We start from the raw sequence: 20,609 nt of genomic DNA on the forward strand, positions 1-20,609 counted from the left end.
AGTGCTTCAGGTATGGTTATCTGCATGTACCTCTTAGGTATTGGCTTTTTATTCACACCTCTCTGGATCTCCGTCAATTGACTCACATCTTTCCGAGCTGCCTTGATCTTGGCCTCCAACCGTCTTTTCCATGGTGGGTAACGAATCTTGTGGCTCTCACGGTTGCTCTTGTTTGTGGTGTGTTTGTACTTGTTTGGATTCTTACAGCTGAAATGCATCACTTTCTGCATGTCTCAATGCATTCATTTGGATTGGATGTAACAAAAAAAAAACAACTAAATAACATCATATGACAACACAAAGACATAGAGAGTCATCCATTCTTCCGCACTCGCTGTACCCTCTTTGTGACATGAAGCAGTTCTAGATGAAAGAGGAGAGGATCAAACTGTCCTTTTCACCAGTGGATCATGGTGGAATGTGCACATCTACTACAAGATAAATGTGGAAAAGCAAACATGCAGCTGTAGCTTCCTTTGACGAAAATAGATTGTCTCACATCTCCTGTCCCACATAAATCCGCTTCAATTCCAAGCTGCGACAGTCCCACATACGCATTGACGCGCTGCGCTGACGCTCCTTTCGTATCGCAGGCTCCTCAAGCCATGCATTCATCCAGCCGCAGACTGGAGTGAAGTGGATTAGAGTGAAGGAACAAACCATTAAGAATTCAAAAATAAGGGACTCTAAAAGTATGCAGCCAACAGCTGTGCGCAACAAGTACTTCTATGCAGTACTCGCAAAGTACTACACCGAAGCAAGGAATTTCTATGTGACAAGTAATAAGTCTGAAGTCACAATAAAATCGCATGTTAATGTGTCCAAAATTAAGAAAGTTTAATTGTTTACATGGAAAAGCCTTAGCTAAATTTAAATTGCTTGAAGTCAAAAAATTATGGTCTTATATTTTAAATTATTGTTTAAACTATTGTGCCAAATTATCAAATGTGGATTGTATGTAACTTCAAAATAATCTTGCAGTATTTTTCATTTGCATTCACTGTGGTGGTGACCCTTGACAGTGTCAACTTTTGTCCCGATGGAGTCCTGTACTGTACTTAAATTTTGAAATGGAGGAGAAATCTGTGCTTTTGTTCCTCAGAGACTTTTTTTGTTTCTTCTTTTTTTTCTTTTAATTCAATAAATTTATCGTTAGCCCGGATAAATACAGAGGGTTGTGTCAGGAAGGGCATCCGACGTAAAAGCTTGGCCAAAACAAACATGCGGATCAAACTTCAAAGATGGAGGACACTGATTTGCTGTGGCGACCCCTTAAAGGGGAAAGCCGAAAGGAAAAGAAGAAAGAAGAATTCAATAAATTTATCGTTGCGACCCCCCTCCCCCTAGCATGCGCGCGCGCACACACACACACACACACACACACACACACACACACACACACACACACACACACACACACACACACACACACACACACGCACGCACGCACGCGCGCACGCACACACACCCACGCACGCGCACGCGCACGCACACACACACGCACACACACGCGCTCACACAACTCCGTTTTCCAATTCCGTCTGACGTTACACCCTCCCCAGCCTGCACTATTCATCAGCGAATTGCCGAATTCGTATTCTTTTCACGAGTGCTAATGCTGAAAAACACAGACTGTATACGCCACGGACACTTTTAGCATGTTCGCTTAAAAGACCAGTAGGATTTATGGTGAGTACACGCCATACTTAACTTTTTAAAAGTATCGGAGGGGGAAAACAAGAATGGTCACGCATTTAAAGGTCTTAATCAGACGCGACTGTCATGCGTTTGTTATCTGATTATCTTCGAGAACTAGACCTCAAACGGTTTCTCCTTTGAATGATTCACATGCCTGCACATGCCAAAACAATTGAAGAACAATGCGGTGTTCAATATTGATTATTGAGCAATTTAAGGTGTAATCTCTTTGGTTAATATTGTATTTGAGTAACTACAAGATGTTTATGTAGGAGAACATGATTCTGATTGTGCTCATATTTCTGCACACTCATTTAACCTCATTTTATGAAAAAAAAAAAAAACAAACAAAAAAAAAAAAACATTATTAAAATGCAATTCCCTCTATACTGCGATTCCTTGATTTTCCGCTTACCCAATAAATGAACCGATTTTGAAAATGATATAAATGCAAACCTCTGAACTTGGACTTTAATCAGACAAAATAAAAAATGGTCTTTGAGTAGTATATAGTATATAAAAGTATTTGTCTTTTAATAGACGGAGCCGCGAGAGTGGCTGCCTTTCCAGCAGCTCATGTATTTTGTTTTTCTTTCATTCCTTTCATCTTCCTTTCATAAATGTGCTGCTGTGAATGTAAATTTCTCCACTGCGAGACTAATAAACGCAAATATAATCCAATCCAATATAACCATAGAAGAAAATCAATTTTATTGAATTAAAATAAAATATGGGATAAAACCAAAATGAACATGACAAAAGGATCCACATGGTTTACATTGGACAAGAAAAGTTAGTCTTAAAACAAAACACTATTTGATGATACATCTGATAATGTATAATGTTCATTTGACAAGATTAATTTCCCTCTTTAGATCTCAAACTCAAATGATATTTATTTTTTTCCAGACACTCAGCAATTTGATCCCATAATTTAGGAAAGACATTCTGTTCTTGGGGGGAAAAAAATCAAAGTCAAAGTCGTCTTTATTGGATTGGATTTGCCTTTATTAGTCTCGCAGTGGAGAAATTTACATTTCACAGAAGCAAAGTGATGAAAGGAATGAAAGTAGAAAAACAAAATACATGAGCGGCTGGAAAGGCAGCCACTCTCGCGGCGCCGTCTTGAAGTCAGTAATTTCATCTGTGCTGTATGTCATGCATGTTAGCATATTTGACAATAAAGCTGACTGACTTTTTGACTTAAAAGAACAAAAAAAAAAACTAAATAACAAATAATATGACAACACAAAGACACAGTCATTCATTCTTCAGCATTTGCTGTACCCTCTTTGTTATATGAAGCAGTTCTAGATGAAAGAGGAGAGGATCAAAGCATCATTTTCAGCAGTGGATCAAGCACAGCATGGTGGAATGTGTACGTCTACTACAAGCTAAATGTTGAAAGCAAACACTAGCATCCATGTTATATATACCACCATGTTCAAAATGTGAATTCTAAAAAAAAAATAACTCATTCCGCGACCCTTGTGAGGATAAAGTGGGGGATTGAATAAATGAATGAAATAACTCTTTATGATGAAAAGGTTTCTTCAGCCATCATCTGTACTTTGAGGGCGTTGGACGTTTCGCTTCTCATCCAAGAGGCTTTGTGAGCGAACTAAAATTTGCTGTTAGTTTTGGCCCTATATATATCTATATCCCTACTGACCAGCGGTGGCTGCTATGATAGGTCCCTGCTCTCAGGATGGGGGGAGCAGAGGACTATTCCCTGAGGCTACGCTGATTACCACTATTGTCCTGACTTATTACTTCTATTGTCCTGCCTGATTATGGGCCTATGACTGGCCTGATTGCCCCATTTGCTCTTATATCACCTGATCAGCATAACTAAGCCTATGTATGTGGTCTAAGAAGTCTGTTCTAAGAACGAACCGAATTAAACCTCACCCTCTGCCATGGCGATTTAGTGAAGGGTTCTGCTCTTTTGTTACTCCCCATTCAAAGCATGTATTTTCTTTCGCTAAGATTTTAACCTCATTATCGTCAAATGACGCTTTTAGGTGCATATGTACTGCAACACAGAACATAACCAGAGAGAGTGACATAAATAAGACAGAAGTATCAAAGCAATAGACCGACACTGCGGCCGCACCTAATGAGGAGCCACTATTGATTGCCAACCAAAAAGGTCCACACCCAATAAATACACTATTGTTTTCCCAGTTTAGCAAAGACCCCTATTGTGCTTGTGTTTGGAATGTTCAGCCAAGTTCTTGCTGTCCTCTCCGCCGTGTCAATGTTGTGATTTCGGCGTACAGTCTCAAAGCTCCTATGCAGTTTCCATTGTAAGTTCAGTCAGCTCAGCGAGCTTTCTTGAGCCTGGATCACCTTAACGCTGTTAACGGCTAAAATCCATCTGTTAATGTCACACAATTGCGTTAGTTACTATTACTAGTCTCATTGTTGTCACCATGTTGGTCCAATTGTCGTTCCCCTGTGTTAATTTTCGTCATTCTATCTATCTTTACTATACTCTTTCACTCGTTTCCTCTGGGAGTTTTCCTTGGCTCCCTCAGTAAGTGCTCGCTCATGTGGCTTGAAGTTGGATTGTTGTTTTCTCTGTTAAACAACGATGCTGTTAAAGAATACATTATCATTGATTAAAAATGAAGGGGGCCACAGTAATGATCCTTGCAGGTATTCTGTGAGAGAGAACTGTAGCCCGTTTGTTTTTCATAGATAACTAGCCCAACTCAGTTCACTGTACTTACATTTGAGCGACATTTGCTTTCACTCCCAACAGGGCGGGAGAAGGACCTTATGGGCCCCACTCAAAACGAGCTTTGTCTTATCAGTTCAAATTATCCAACTGAATCACGTCAAACTTTTATTAGTCTATTAGAGAAATGCACATCCCAATTCACAATTATATGTCAAATAATGTATACAGATTAAATATACAAAAATATTTGGGCCATGGTGGGGGTGCTTTTCTCCAAATTAAAGCCTCTGTAATTTGAAAATTGCATTGTACTACATTGCAATGTCAATGTCTATTTGCTTTATTGATCAGCCCTAGTCAAAAAAATGGTGTGATTGGCCACAACCACCGATTTCTAAAAAAAAGATAATATTTTGACTCAAACAGTGTTTCTGCCCGACAACAACAAAATGTAGGTCAGGGCTTGTGATAATGCTCAGGTCAGCAGGGGAAAGCTTGACTGGCCCTTGGTTTGTGCTGTGACATCATTATGCACTGTCATAGCTGCCGTGGACTTTGTACTGTCAATTTAGCCAATGGCTCTGACCACAGTGTGGCTCTATTGACGGTCTTATTAAGCACCGATTGCATCGAAACCTCTCAAATCCTTAGCTCGACCCATCTTTTCTTTGGTCCTGCTCACTGGCCATAGATCGACGCTCTGAATGGGGCCTCATTTCCCCTTGTGGGTAACTACAGAATTTCCTTTGTGGTCCCCCGCCATCATCTCCCTCCACTTGTTACACTGCCTTCAAGGAGAAGACAACAAAGATGTCGGCATTCAACGCTTGCTGCCAAGGCTTTTACAGCTGCCAGTGGAAACGCTTCAGGGAAGCCGGGGAAAGTAAAGTAAAAACCTTTTTATGCTTTGTTTTGTCTTAATCGGTCATATACCTTGCATATTTATGCCTGTGAACAAGCCAAATTGAGTAAACAGTCAACCCCAGCCATAGGGTGTTATAGTTAAATTTTGCTTTTTTACATTTTTGCTAATTTATGGCCACCAATTTGTGATGTTTTGCACTGTAAATTACCTTTAAGATGATTTTTGTTGGACCAAACTATATACAGTGGTTCAGGTAGGCATTGGGCCAGCCCGCCAGTATCCCCGTAAACATAAATTAGAATTAAATTAGAAAACAAATAGCATCTGAGTGAAACGATAATGCGAAGTGCTGAGTGTATGCTGGAATCTTGTGGAAAAATGCATGCACACGATGGTGCACAAGGTCCTGGGAAATTAGGAAAGTGCTCCGCAAAGTGGAGAGTTCGAATGGAAAATTAACTGTTACGACTACTTGTTTGTGTCCAGAGTGCCTGCTCAGCCATAAAACTACTTTCAGTCGCAGTTTTCCTTGCATTTTTCACCAAAGCAACTGTTGGAAATCTTGCGGCATGTAATCACAGATTAACATTCCATCCTGTCGCATTCTGTCAAGTTGTGAATTTTGCACTGTAAAGTTCAACATTTACGAGGAGTCTTAGGTAATGGAAAAAAAAGACGTGGGACATACTTCATCCTATGACCTTTTTCCACACTAGTGCGCATGCTGTTGGTTCTCATTCCTCACTCTGATCACCCTTCTCTCTGTGTCCTGGATGTACATCTGTCTCGTTACTTCGAATGACCAAGAGGATGTCAATTGGTAAACAAAAATGAGCACACAAACTGTCTAACAAGTCCACTTCCTGTTGTTTTTGGCTATATTACTCTATTGTTTTCCTTCTTAGGAAGGCCTTCACCAAACTGAAGTACTGGGTGAACTGGTTCACGCTGCTGACCATCATTTCGGCGATTATAACCAGCTACTGTGTACTACTGCTGGTGAGAATATACACCAGGGGTGTCAAAGTCATTTTTTGCCGCGGGCCAGATTGTAGTTATGGTTTCCTCTCGAGGGCCGTTATGAATTTGGGGAACCAATTAGAATGTTTAAATCCCTTCAAATATTACATATAGAGCACACAGCAAATTAATGAATAACTCGTTTTCAAATCTGAAGTCAAGAATAATGACTTTTATTGTGGTTGAAATATGAAATTTTGGCTCAGATTTTAGCAATCATGATGGAATTTAACAAGTTTGATTTGCTTTCGCGGGCCGAAAAAAAAAGATGTGGCGGGCCGGATTTGGCCCGCGGGCCTTGACTTTGACACCTGTGATATACACTCATTGAGGAAAAAGATTTCTTCCACCGTCTAAATTTAATGTACATGTATTTCCAAGACTCACTGTGAATTTCATTCTTTAGCTTTTTGCTTTGTTCCACATCGTACTGAAAGAACCACTCAACTTACATTGGCTACATAAGGTAAATTGACTTCTTTATTTGCTCGTAATTGGATTGTGCTTACGTTACAGTATGTCATTTTTTGTAATTGTTTTTTTTTTTTCCTCTCAAAGTGTCTCCTTATCATCGGTTTTCTATTCATCTTTCTTGGAATTGTTGGAATAAGTCTCCAGTGGAAGCAAGAATGGCCAACTGTTCTTCTCTCACTCCAAGTAGGTATAGCTTTAGCATCTTCATCACGATAGCCAGATGGTCACTGTATGTTTTATGTGTGTTGAATTGCATGTGGATAATGTGTGCTCTATACTTTTGGAAGGCGACTGCTCCTTTCCTGCAGTTCGGTGCTCTTGGAGGTTTGGTTCTGCTGAGCCCATTTCTCTTCCAGGGATTCCATATGGCCAAAACAAAATGTATGCTATGCAAAACATGCGTTTATGAAATTGCACATAAAAAATATATCATTTTGTATGTCAGGGATTGACATAAAAAACAACAACAAAACAATACTTGAAATGTCTTCTCTGTACTAAGGAACAATGTTAAAGGTAGTATCTTGGTGCCAATTAACTCATTCACTGTCAGTCGATGTGCAAAAATGTATCCACTCCAGTGCCAGGGTTTTTGTCATTTTCACTCAAATTGCAGGACCCATAGAACATTCAACTCAGCGTAAGAAACCTTCACCTCTCTTCTTTATTCCTAAATGATATGGATTTATATGATCTTGAAATGAGGGTGGCTGTCCAAAATACAATGCAACACATACATATTAGATTATACAGCGCTTTAACAATAGCAGAAGCTGTAACACAGCGCTAACATGGAAAAAAGGCAAACGCTGACCCTTCGTGGAAGGCAAAAAAACATTTCCAGAGGTCTGACCAGCACTTTATCGGCAGCCCACAAAGAAAAACCAAAACCTGAACAAATTTGGAAATGGCGCTCCACGTCATATTTTCAATCCCCGAATCAATTCGGGGATGGCAGTGAACGAATTAATTATTTTGAATTGGGTTGAAGTTCATTTAGACCAGGGGTGTCAAAGTAATTGTTTGCCGCGGGCCACATTGTAGTTACGGATTCCTCTCGAGGGCCGTTATGAATTTGGGGAAGCCATTAGAATGTTGAATCCCCTCCACATACTACATATAGAGCGCACGACAAATTAATGAATAACTAGTTTTCAAATCCGAAGTCAAAAATATGAAATTTCGGTTAGGATTTTAGCAAGCATCATGGAATTTTACAAGTTTGATTTGCTTTCACGTGCCGAAAAAAATGATGTGGCGGGCCAGATTTGGCCCGCGGGCCTTGACTTTGACACCTGTGATTTAGACAGTACTTTGCCTTGGCATCAAGAATTTATTTTGTTGAGGAGCCTCACGATAACAAAAGTCGCATCATTATAGTCATACTTTTGTGACTTTTTTGGGGGTTGTGTGCCATGAGGCATGAGCTTTTTTTAAAGTAAAAGATGTGCCTCGGGTCAATTAATGTTGGTCAACTCTGCCCCAGTAAAATGTATCAAGAATCATAAATCCTGTGAGTCAATCCCGTCTATTTTTCTCTTCGAGCAGGTTCTCGCTTCCTGATGGCATCACTGTACATTGCAGTGTCAGCAGCCGTCCTCTTGTGTCCTTTAGTCATCCAATCACCTTGTCTGATCGACCCCAGCGACTTGCCTCCAAAGCCAAAGCTCATCGGCCACCGCGGCGCGTCGATGGTGAGCGTGCATCTTTGTTGCGTGACCAAATATGGGCCTTGTATGCACTTGCACAGCGCTATACATCCTCCTCCACTCATGACTTTGGTGTGAACCCCCAGTGTTTGGGTCAGGTATCCGATACACACTCACAAAGGGGGTTGCGGTTTGCGGTTGGCTCACAAACAAGCTTAGAAGAAAACTCAGCATGACATTGTTTGTCTAGGCCAGGGGTGGGCAAACTTTTTGACTTGCGGGCCGCATTGGGTTCTAAAATTTGACAGAGGGGCCGGGCCAGGAGCATTTGGAGGGAGTGTTTGGGCCGGAAATACTAAACCTAAAGCATTAAAGGACAACCGACGCCTCCGGACAAGTTATGTCCATAATTTGTAAAATCACTTCAAATGACTTTGACTGAGTGTATTTTACAAAGATTCCACAGCATATAGCTATAGTTTACATTTTAAGACTTGCGCTGAATATTCATGAAGTCTTGTTTTCGAGTTGATGACGATCCCCATGTGACGTCATGTTTGGACCGCCCCTGACCGAGAAAGCGACATACAATGCATTTTGGGTACTTTGTTTGGTCTGAAAACTTCGTGTTGATCCGTGTTGATGGCAAAATTAGAAGGAAAACACATAAATAACGCCATGGCGAATCATTGTGTGTTGCACCAAGACAACTATTTGATATTCGCTGACACAAATTCCCAGCTGACAAATCAGCCCATTTCCAACGGAGCTTGGGCGCAATCTTCTGCATTTTCTGGGTGTTACATTGCTGTCATTGACGGCTCGAATTGATATGGGAGGACTCCTTGAATCAATTGCAAACATTTATGCTTTCCTCTTCAGAACTATTTGAATCATATTCATAACTGGATGAGTAACAAGAAAACATCTTCTCCGAATCCGAAGCCATTGTTTTGATTCTCGAGCAAGGCAAGACGTCTGGGCGTGACATCACGAACAGGGGGGTGGGACCTTCTGAAACTGGCCATTTCCGGATGCATTTTGAAGTCATTTTTATTGGTGTTTTTCATTTAACTAAAAATATCAGCCTGCCTGATTTGGGTATTTTAGATGCTATAAAACGTTTTTCTGATGTCAGTGGGAAACAAAAAAAAAAGGTGCCGGTTGTCCTTTAAATGTAGTGTGTACAAACCTCATAGCACAGTAAGAACACTACAACCCAATTTATTAACTGTCTTTCAAATGTGAAAAATATCCCTGATCAGTTAATAAATTTGTCTCAAGGAATATGGCGTTTACATACTATTTTGCAGATACTTGGAGGAGGAAATGGAAATAGATTAAAATAACATATGCACTGTGATTTATCAAGATTGCGTCTGTTTTTAATAAGTTTTCATTGAAGGGGCAAAGTTAAAGAAATCAACATTTATTGAAAAATGGAATCACTTTCAACATTCAAAACATTTTTACACAACGAAATATTCAAGCTCAATAATACCTACTTGTGTTAAATTCCGCCAAATCATAGATGGTTTGTCCTGACCGCGCGCTCAACAAACTCCTCACTGACGCCCTCGCCTTCACTCGCAAACAATACACGTGTACCGTCGCCGAGCACACAAACATAGACTACCTGCAGTTGAAATTTGCATACTCGGCACGGCAGCCAATCAGAAGCCTGCTTCTTTCTTCCGGACTTTCGCAAGCGTTATAAAGTCGTGCAATTGCATGTCATCTTCCAAAATAGATGCACAGAACCTCAGCCCAGAAGAAAGATTCAAAAGAAGCTAACAATATATGTGATGCTACAAAACGTAAATTTACATTAAACCGTGACTGTGAAGTGTACGTGAGACTTATGAAAGGGGCTTAGTGGCTCGTAGAAAGCAATGCAAACGTTGCATTGTGCACCGCAATGACAATTGACTACTGCAGCAAAATCTACAGCCATGCACATTTATCGTAAATTAAGCAAAGTAGCAATTGTAGTCGGTGCATTCTTGATTTAAAAAAAAACTTTATACTTCGTGACAATGTTTTTTTAATGTGGTTAGTTGTCTCATTGTGCTTCAAGTTGTGAAAATTGGGCCAGGCAACTTTTCAGTTATCTGCCCTGTTCTTGGCTAACTTTTTGTCATGAGTTTTAGATACTGTTTTTACTATAATTTGGGCAACTTCGGCGGGCCGGATTAAAAAGCCTAACAGGCCGTATGTGGCCCGCGGGCCGTAGTTTGCCCATGTCTGGTCTAGGCACAGCTTCTATGTGTGCGCTTGTGTGCGCATGCGCGTGTCTCACCATGTGTGATGTTTGTGTTCAGCTGGCTCCCGAGAACACGATGATGTCCTTCCAGAAGAGCCTCCTCTGTGGTGTGAAGGCCTTTGAGACAGATGTGCAGATCAGGTACAGGCCAGCAGTATATGTTATCATATAATTAAAGGGAATGGGGCAGGGGAAGTCAAGAAGTCAAGTCCAAAAAATTATTCACAATACAATATGTTCTATGTGTCTTCAGTAACGTAAACACCTATTTGATTCACATTGCGCTTATTTTTAGCCATCTCAGCGGGCGGCCATTTTGACACATGCAGTCGACTGAAAATTTATGTCACAGTGCCAAAAGGCAACCCCGTGAGATGGGTGGATTTTACTGCTGAACTGAAATTGCTCCAGTGCAATGTTTAACAGAATGCCTTGTTTTGACTAGTTGGGTTCCGTCGAACATATTCTTGAAATACATTTTTGGTTTGACTTCCTCATTGAAACCTGTCAGGGACAACGGTCGCTAGATTGGCCAGTTTGTGTTATCAGGTTAAAGATTATCATTCTTGGTGCCTGAAAAGTTTAAATATTATTGAAGAGATATGCATTATGTTGATTCTTTCCCAAATTGTTTTTGTAATTAGTAAGGACAGAATTCCATTCTTGATGCACGATCAAGATTTGGGCTTCCTTAGAAGAACTACAGATGTTAAAGAAAAGTTTCCGCACAAGGATTTCAAAATGAGCACCGAGTTGACTTGGAAGGACTTGCAAAGTCTGAACGCGGGTGAATGGTTCCTTCAGGTAAGCACTACCTGTTAAATGTACATTTGGATTAAACATACCAAATGTCCCTTTAACTGCGATAGCGATTAAAGAGTAAACTGCTTTTGGGAACAAAACTAAATGTAAATGTGCAAATTTCCCCATTATGGGACTATTAAAGGCTTTCTTGTTATTAATGTGAAGATTGTGATGATATGCATTTGATGTTTTCCAGAAAGATCCTTTCCACTCATTGTCCCAGCTCTCTGTGGCGGATAAAGAAGAAGTCCGAAATCAGAGTATTCCGTCTTTACTGCAACTCCTGCAACTCGCCAAGAGCCACAATGTCTCGGTCATATTCGACCTCTATAGTCCCAACCAGATGGCCGACACAATGGATGTGGTCAGAACAATTCTTCTGTCTGACGTGGATCCAAGCCTGGTAGGCTTCATGCTCATTTATCCTTGACACCATCCAGTGACCCAATTATATTTCTTTACAAACACGGGTTTAGGTCATAGGGTCACATGTTTGGGTAACGCTTCTAGAAGTGTTATTGGATTGGAGTTGATTAATCTTAATTAGTCTTGCAGTGGAGACATTTACATTTAACAGCAGCAAAGTGATGAAAGTAAGAAGAAAGGAAAGGAAGAAGTAGAAAAACAAAATACAGGAACTGCTATAAAGACAGTCACTCTCGCAGCGCCATCTTAAAGTAAAAAAAACAACAGAAAACACAGTAACAAATAATGTGAAACAACACAAAAGACACAGACAGGCATTCAATGAAGCACTTTCTGCATCCTCTGTCGTATGAAGCAGTTCTAGATGAAAGCGAAGAACATCAAAGCGTCCTTTTCACCAGTGTATCTTGGCTGTCAATGCGCACGTCTGCTACAAGCCAAATGTTGAAAGCCAAATGAAGCTGGAGCACCCATTGATGAAAAGAGACTGTCTCACATCTCCTGTTCCACATAAATCCGCATCAATTCCAAGCCGCAACAGTTCCGCATACTGTCTGTGCTGATGATTATTCCCATTGTGGAAAGAGACACATCATGTTAGCATTAAGTAAGTGGACTATGTACCATATCAAATTTCACATTTCTTTGATCAGATGATATCTGCGGTCTGCTTGAACATTTGGCCGTCAAAATACGCTTGGTTCGCTTTTATTAATGTGTCAGTGTTAAGTTCATGTACAACTGGGCGTGCCAAATAAACAGCGAGAAGCAAACACACAATTGGGCGTGTCAACTAAACAGCTAGAAGCAAGCACATAACGGCTCTTATTTCGAGATCTGGGTGAGCGAATCGTCCTTTTGTTTTGCCAAAGTGATGTTTTACAGTAGTTTGACTCTCTAGTCTCTTGACAGCAAGAGAGTGAAAACGGGTGCTAAGAAACCTTGAAAATGTGTATTTTTTATTGATCACCGGGAGAGAATCATTTCAATTTCATATGCAATTCTTTTTTTTTTTTAATTGTACAGATCATGTGGCTTCCACCTGCAGAACGAGGATATGTAAAAAGAGCCGCTCCAGGCTTCATCCACGTGTACGACAACAAACAGCGCATGCTTCAAGACGGCGGCAACCATCTCAATCTGCATTATAACAAGTTGAACACAGCACAAATTAGGTAACAGGCGCGATGGTGACTGAATGTCTTTGACAAACATTTCCCTCCAAAAATGTTACTCCTTGATTTTGTTTTACTGTAGTGTGAACCCGTTTATTACGAGGACATATTCCAGACCCACGCACAAGATAATCGATCAATCGCATAAACCAGGGATGTCAAAGTATTTTTTTGCCGTGGGCCACATTAATCCCCTCCATCTATTACATATAGAGCGCACAACAAATTAATGAATAACTAGTTTTCAAATCTGAAGTAAAGAATAAGGACTGTTCTTGTGGTTTACATCCAAAACTATGAAATTTTGGTTAGGATTTTAGCAAGCATCATGAAATTTCACAAGTTTGATTTGCTTTCGCGGGCCGAAAAAAAATGATGTGGCGGGCTGGATTTGGCCCTCGGACCTTGACTTTGACACCAAATGTGATGAATTTCAAATTGTCATAATTATCTGAGTTTCAAATGATTTTTGTAGTACGTGTATTTGATCCTCATAAGCATTAAGGGGGATTCATGGAAACAGGACAAATATTGACTTGAAAAAAACGCTCTGCGTGCCGTGACAGGACAAAATGTCAACATCAACCAAATTGGCGTATTTTCCCGTGTATAAGGCGTACCCAAAAATCTTGATTTACTTCAAAAGATTACCCTGCGCCTTATATGCAGGTGCGCCTTATGTGTGAAGTCATATTGAGCCAGAACAGGTCTTGCACCTACTGTCAGCAGCCACTGGCTCCGTTTCCCCCTGTAGAACAAATTGTGCGTAACCCCAGCCTCTACTGTAGCGCCTTATAATGTGGTGCGCCTAGTATTTGGAAAATTTATATATATTTAGTTATTATATTTGAAAAACATCTGTCATTCATTGAAGGTGCGCCTTTTGGTCCCGTTGCGCCTTATATATGGAAAAAGTTTGAAAATACACCGTTCATTGGGGTTGCGCCTTTTACTCCGGTGCACATTATACACCGTAAAATACGGTACAGTCATTTTGATTTTGTTTATATGCATCCGCGGTTTTTGGTTTGCAACAGGGACCTTGTGGATCAAAATGTGACGGTGAATACTTGGGTGGTCAATGAGTTATGGCTCTTCTCTCTGCTGTGGTGCGCGGGGGTCAGCTCAGTCACTACCAACGCCTGCCACCTGCTCAGGGATGTGCAGCAGCCCAACTGGATCATGGTACAAGTTGTACGCCTTTCGGTCACTCCTCCAATCTCACTGTTGCAACCCGTTGATGACAATATGTGACATTTGTGTGGCGACCCAGTTAATAGCATCAACAGCAGGTAGCAACAGAGACTGGAGAAATCACAGAACGGCACATTATGTTCCCTGAATGGCTTGGAAATAGACAGCGTGTGTGTGGGTAATCCAACTCTGTGTGTTTCAGCCCCATCGGATTTACACAATTACGTGGATTACAGTGGATGTTGTTTCAGTTGTGTTGATTCTTGGATTGTACTTCCTCCAGCGGTAAGACCGTAAAGGCAATTGAAAAAAATGTTATGGAAGAGATCTGGATATAATTAATTCAGTTATGTTTTCTCTCTTTCTTTCTCTCATTTTCTCTCTTTCCCTTTCTATTTCTCTCTCTCTCTCCCTCTTTCTCTCTCTCTTCGTCATTCAGTCGGAAGTCATTGCTACAAAAGAAAAGGTAAGGTTTGCATTTACAGATGAAACACATCCATTACATTAAGGCTGTAATACACTCGTTGGTTGATTTTTAATGAAAGACACTCGATCCCCCCCAAAAAAATTGATAAGATAAACATCAGAACTGTTCTTGCTCTTTTTGCCAGCGTCAAAGAAAGAACGGGAGAATTTGTTGACCTGGAAGGAGAAGGAGCTGTTGCTCTTACCAACTGTGAAGTAGTGCAAAGACAACTACGACTGACAACGTACTGCATCTGAGGCCCATGGTGAAGTGATAAAAGAAAGCACAGCTGTTGTCAACCTGAACCACTTCACCGGAGGATTGTTTATTATTCCACAATATGCTTGAATTGATCACAAATACAAGACATCAAGTGCACTTTTTGTATTGCAGTGATCTTCATGTTTCATTCTGGCTCTGTAATGGCCTTACAACTGAGCAAGCACAACACATTTGTTTGTTGACTTAAATCTGCCAGAGAAGACTGACTTCCAATTTTTGTTCATTTGATAACTCACCACAATGACTAATTAAATCCTATTGACTTTAATCTCTGATTGTGTTTTTGCTTTGACTACGGCGCACTTGCCTTGAACGTATTCAGCATGTGTCAATGGTATTTGTGTTTAGTATTTACTCAAGTACCTTCGATGTTCAAAAAAATTGCACACAACCACAAATCATGACTAAATGAACCAAAAAAAATCTTGTATCAACGCAAACATTCGTTCATTTTCCAATCCACTTTATCCCCACAAGGGTCGCCGGGGATACTGGAGCATATCCCACGTGTCTTCCGGCAGTAGGCAGGGGTCACCCTAAACTGGGTGCCAAGATTGCCAAACACGCAAAGACGAACGTCTACGCTCACACTCACACCTAGGGACAATTTGCAGGGTTCAATCTTCCTGCCATGCATGTTTTGGAATGTGGGAGCAAACTGGAGTACCCGTACAAAACCCACACTGGCCCGGGGAGAAGATGCAAACTTCACGTAAGGTGGCTGGAGCTCAATTAGAACCCAGTACCTCTGCACTGTGAGGTCGATAACCCTTAGACCAGAGGTCCCCAAGCCCCGGGCCGCGGACCGATACCGGTCCCTGGCCCATTTATCAACAAACCAGATGAATCCAGCATGCCCGTGCAAGAGGAAGAACAACTGCTAGAGTTCGCAAATGATGGCAGACTTAAAAGTATGTTTGTGTTGAGTGTGCGTGTGTTGAAGTGTGTGTGATGCAAAGACGTGATTGAGGAAATTTCATGATTTATATCACCTGCGAAACGAGCTGATCATGTGATACCCGGAAATTGTGAAGCCTTTTTAAGAGCATGCGCAGAATAAATTGTTTGTCGAGTTCCCAGACCAATGATTGACACTGCTGTGCATCATTTCTCTCGTGAGTACTTTCAATCGCTACGAAAAGTTACCATTTTGGTTACAGTTAAAACGCTAAGATTGCTGCCAGAAGGACTAGCGCAACAGTTTGAGACAACAACTCTGCCGGTGTTCTAGATTAAAGTGATGGCAGAATACCCCGAGATCGCCACAACAGCACTGAAAACCGTGTTGCCGTTTCCGACATTTTATTTATGTGAAACGGGGTTTTCCGCAGTGACAGCAACCAAAACAAAACTAAGGAGTAGACTGGACATAAGCAAGAAACTTCGGGTGTCATTGTCTCCCATTTTTCCTAGATGGTAACGTCACCTTGCAGAGAAACATGCTCAGGGGTCCCACTGATTCAGTTGTAGTGAGTTGTATTTTTCATGCGCTTTGTACTTGTTTTTGTGGTGTATCTTATTTTGAAGGTACGTTTAAACATTCCCCCGCGGGCCGGGGGTTGGGACCTCTGCCATAGAGCGTTCAGGGGCAGAGACGATGTTACATATGTTGTTGTTGGCGCGATGTTACCCGGACTCTGCTAATAAAGTTGCATAAAAATAAACAATGGATTCACGTTTATTATATTAAAGAAAAAAAGGAAAAAACAGTTTCCATGCTTGTATCATTTTATTTTGTTGTATTTATGCGCCGGTCCGTGAAAATATTGTCTGACATTAAACCGGTCCGTGCCGCAAAAAAGGTTGGGGACCACTGCCTTAGACCACCGGGCTGAGCAACGTAAACAATCAAACACGTTGAGGAAAGAGCACACACGACTGAATGTGGAGACGTGTTTATTTCAATGGCTAACAAATGGATCTAACTCAAACAGAAAATGCAGTGAAGTACAGTAAAGTCTCGTTATATCGATATTCAAGGGAGTCCGAAAAAATATCGATATAACCGGGACTCTCGATATATCCGACCCTGTTTGCATGTAATTTTCTCCGTGCGTGCATATAAATAGTATCGATATAACCGGGACTATCGATATATCCGATATCGATATAACGAGACTTTACTGTATATGTAACATGCACCCGCCCCCTCCCGGGCACCTGCTGGGTGAGATCCTTGGTCCTAGTGCCCGCCATTCAGCCCCCCCAGAACACCCAGAAGGAAAGTCAAGGTGAAAACTTTGTTTGGGGGTTGACCAGCCTTCCACAACGACTACGCAGTCCTTCGTTCGGTGGTGCAGGTGCAGGTTATTCGGGCAGGTGACCTGGGTGAGACTTGAGTTGGGGAATGACACTCAACCCTGGCATGCCGCGGTGAGGCTGGAGGTTTCGGGGGGCGTCCACGACGTGGAACCTGCGCCGGCGCAATGTCCTCGCCCGCAACTAAATGAGCCGGTTTCAGCCTGTCTACTGAAATGCCCTCCCTTCGCCCACCCATATCGAGCACAAAACTCTTTTCACCGTGTTCGAGGACTCCGAAACGGGCCATCGTATGGCGGCTGGAGGGGAGAGCGCTGGGCATCGTGACGCACGAAAACAAACCTGGCTGAGTTAAGAGCAGACGGAACAAATACTTTGGGGACACAGTGGTGAAATGGTGCTGGAGTCAGGGGCTCTCCTGGTAAAAAGGGGAAAGAAGGTTCACCCGAAGCTTCAGGCAGAAATTCACCAGGGACGGAGAGCGGCTGGCAGAGAACTAACTCTGCCGCAGCGGGGTTAAGGTCTTCTTTCGGGGCCGAACGTAACCCGAGCAGGACCCACCCAGTTACTGTCCGATAGCGCGGCCTGTAGCGTGGCTTTAAGTGACCGGTGGAACGTTCGCACATCCCGTTAGCCTGCGGGTGGTAGGCCATAGTGCGGGGTACCTGCACACCCAAGGACTGCGCCATGGCTGACCAGAGCTCGGACACAAACTGGGGGGCCCTGTCCGAAGTGTTGTCAGATGGCGTGCCGAAACGTGCGACCCAGGACGACAGAAATGTGCGTGTTATATCTGCCGAGGTCATGGAGGACAGGGGGACTGCTTCCGGCCACCTAGTTGTCCGATCGACCATCGTGAAGAGATGTGTGTAACCCTGCGAAGGAGTAAAGGGCCCGACCAGATCCACATGGACGTGGTCAACTCTCCTGGCCGGAATTGGAAAAGTTTCTAGGCTTGCGGACTTTGGCGCGCTGACATGCCACGCAAGCAGCTGCCCACTTCCTGACGTCCTTTCGTAACCCAGGCCAGACAAACTTGGCCCCAAGTAGTTTGACTGAATCAAAAATTCGCCGACGCCACTCCTGCGGAACTACGCGACGAGCGCGACCCATAGACACATCGCAAAGGAGAGTGGGACCCCCTTCACACAGTGCTACCTCCTCATGTTTCAGGGCCGCGCCTGCTGCCTTGAGTTCGTGGATGTCCGGATCCTCAGATTGGGCGGTGGCCATCTCTGAAAAATCCACCCCGAGATGGACTGGACACATGAACGCGCGTGACAAGCAATCGGCAGCAGGGTTACATTTGCCGGCCACGTGCTGAATGTATGTCGTGAATTCCGAAATGGCCGCTAAATGCCGTTGCTGTCGGGCTGACCACGGTTCGGTCACCTTTGACATGGCGAATGTGAGTGGTTTGTGATCCACATATGCGGTGAACCGGCACCCCTCGAGGAGGAAAAGAAAATGGCGCATTGCAAGATAGAGTGCTAACAACTCTCTGTCGACAACACTATACTTGCTTTCGTTATCTTGCAGCTTCCTACTGAAAAATGCATGGGGCTGCCATTCGTTCTCCACAAGCTGCTCAACCACCGCCCCTACGGCAACATCAGACGTATCAAGGCCTCGCAAGACTGAGTCCATCAGTCTTTGAAAGGTCTGTGCCGCCCCCTTCAAGCCAAAAGGCATGGGGAGAAATTCAAAGAGGCCAAAGGGGGTAATCACCGCAGTTTTTTGGCACATCCTATGCCCGTACCGGCACCTAGTGATAACCGCGAACTAGATCTACTTTAGAAAAGATCACGGCGCCGGCCAAACGTGCGAAAAAATCTTGAATGTGCGGGATGGGGTAACAGTCGTGTGGTTATGTTATTAAGCCGACGAAAATCACAGCACAGCCACCAAGAACCGTCACTTTTGGGCACCATGTGTAATGGTGAGACCCACGGGCTGTTGGAACGCCTCACGATGCCCAAGCGCTCCATCGTAGCGCACTCCCCTTTCGCCATTGCCAATTTTGCCACGTCGAGGCGACGAGTGCGGGCAAAAACTGGCGGGCCGACCGTGGGGATGAAATGCTCTACCCCGTGTTTCGTATCGGAATTGGAAAAGTAGTAGTAATAGTAGTTAACGATGGGAAATCGGTCAGCAGATGTTCGTAAACGTTACCTGACGTTAAATAATTTGCGTGTGTTAACGCTCCGAGCCCTCCAGCCTCACACGGGAAAGTCGCGAAAGAAATGGCGTCAATCAAACGACGGTTAGCAATGTCCACAAGTAGTCCGTGAGCACCTAAAAAATCTACAGCAATTTTCGGAACTGTGATCGAGGCAACAATAAAGTTCCACTTGAATTCCCGTCCGTGGAAGCCCACAGTCACCGACCTGGAGCCAAAGTTGACGATGGGCAAGCCTTTGGCTGCGCGCAGGGGAGGCCCGCAACCACCTGCCGTCTTGTCCGCGGCGGTGGGCGTCAGCAGGCTTACTTGTGCCCCGCTGTCCACAAGAAAACGTCTACCTGACGAGGAGTCCGTGGTGAAAAGCAGCTCGCTTTCGTTGCCGGCGCCCACTGCTGCTACTGAGTGCCGGGCGTTGGAGATTCCCGGAGCCTCATAGGAGCAGGGGGTGCGCAGCGTCGAGCCTTGGCGCCAAACTGCTGATGGAAGAAGCAGATGGCTTCTGCGATCCCACTCCGGCCACGACGGTCGGATCGATGCTCGATGCCACTTCACCGAGGTGTTCGGCCGTCACGCTTTGCACGGCTAACCGCCGTGTCGCCAGAAGCACTCGATCTGCTTCTTCCGCCAAACCACGATAGGTGGCTAGGCATGTCGAGTTAGCTATCACGGCGCGCACCTCGGGTGGTAGCTGGCGAAGGAATATGTAGTTGGGGCGCCGGTCGTGGCGACATGGCCGTAGAAGACAAATCTTCGTCTGTTGCCATGAACATTTCCAACGTCGGGGTCACCAGTGTAGCCGTTGAGGAAAGAGCACACGCGACTGAATGTGGAGACGTGTTTATTCCAACTGCAATTATTAGTTATTCCAAGTGGATCTAACTCAAGCAGAAAATGCAGTCAAATATATGTAACATGCATCCGCCCCCCTACCGTGCACCTGCTGGGTGAGATGCATGGTCCTAGTGCCCGCCCTGTTAGATTTTCAACCAGGTGAGCGATGCACTGCCATTGCATTTCTCCACATTGCCCCTAGAGGGCGCCAAAGTCTGCCAACTGTTCATCAACTCAAAGGGTGAGGACGATCGCGGCAGGGAGGGGATAAAAACTGAGATTAGACAAAAAAGGTGGGGAACCTAGCGTCGGTGATGGAGTAGTATGCAGTAAAA

General features: G+C 43.4%; 1 protein-coding gene across 3 annotated transcripts; it reads left to right on the plus strand.

The window, feature by feature from the left end:
• The first annotated feature begins 1,539 nt into the window (after positions 1-1,539).
• gdpd2 (glycerophosphodiester phosphodiesterase domain containing 2) lies at positions 1,540-15,270 on the plus strand. 3 transcript variants are annotated; one of them, XM_088989820.1, is made up of 16 exons: positions 1,540-1,689; positions 5,076-5,272; positions 5,966-6,069; positions 6,155-6,248; positions 6,676-6,735; positions 6,828-6,926; positions 7,031-7,124; positions 8,292-8,437; positions 10,714-10,796; positions 11,300-11,459; positions 11,656-11,862; positions 12,912-13,060; positions 14,098-14,245; positions 14,457-14,539; positions 14,694-14,720; positions 14,866-15,270. In XM_088989820.1, exons 2-16 carry the CDS (start codon positions 5,195-5,197, stop codon positions 14,975-14,977), a joined length of 1,644 nt encoding a protein of 547 aa, XP_088845946.1. In that variant the 5' UTR covers positions 1,540-1,689; positions 5,076-5,194; the 3' UTR covers positions 14,978-15,270. The 3 variants fall into 3 exon arrangements, with proteins under 3 accessions (XP_088845946.1, XP_088845944.1, XP_088845945.1); XM_088989818.1 differs by having other exon boundaries at positions 1,553-1,689; positions 5,180-5,272; XM_088989819.1 differs by lacking the exon at positions 1,540-1,689 and having other exon boundaries at positions 4,761-5,272.
• The last annotated feature ends 5,339 nt before the right edge of the window (positions 15,271-20,609 follow it).

This window comes from Hippocampus bargibanti, linkage group LG02 (genome assembly GCF_051943395.1).
Source record: "Hippocampus bargibanti isolate YZ-2025 linkage group LG02, ASM5194339v1, whole genome shotgun sequence".
NCBI lineage: Eukaryota > Metazoa > Chordata > Actinopteri > Syngnathiformes > Syngnathidae > Hippocampus > Hippocampus bargibanti.

Bases quoted from the DNA above. Each gene is read 5' to 3' on its own strand.
- gdpd2 (XM_088989818.1), top strand. The intron at 5,273-5,965 runs GTAAAAACCTTT...TTTCCACACTAG, and splicing joins GGGAAGCCGGGGAAAGTAAA to TGCGCATGCTGTTGGTTCTC. The intron at 14,721-14,865 runs GTAAGGTTTGCA...TCTTTTTGCCAG, and splicing joins TCATTGCTACAAAAGAAAAG to CGTCAAAGAAAGAACGGGAG.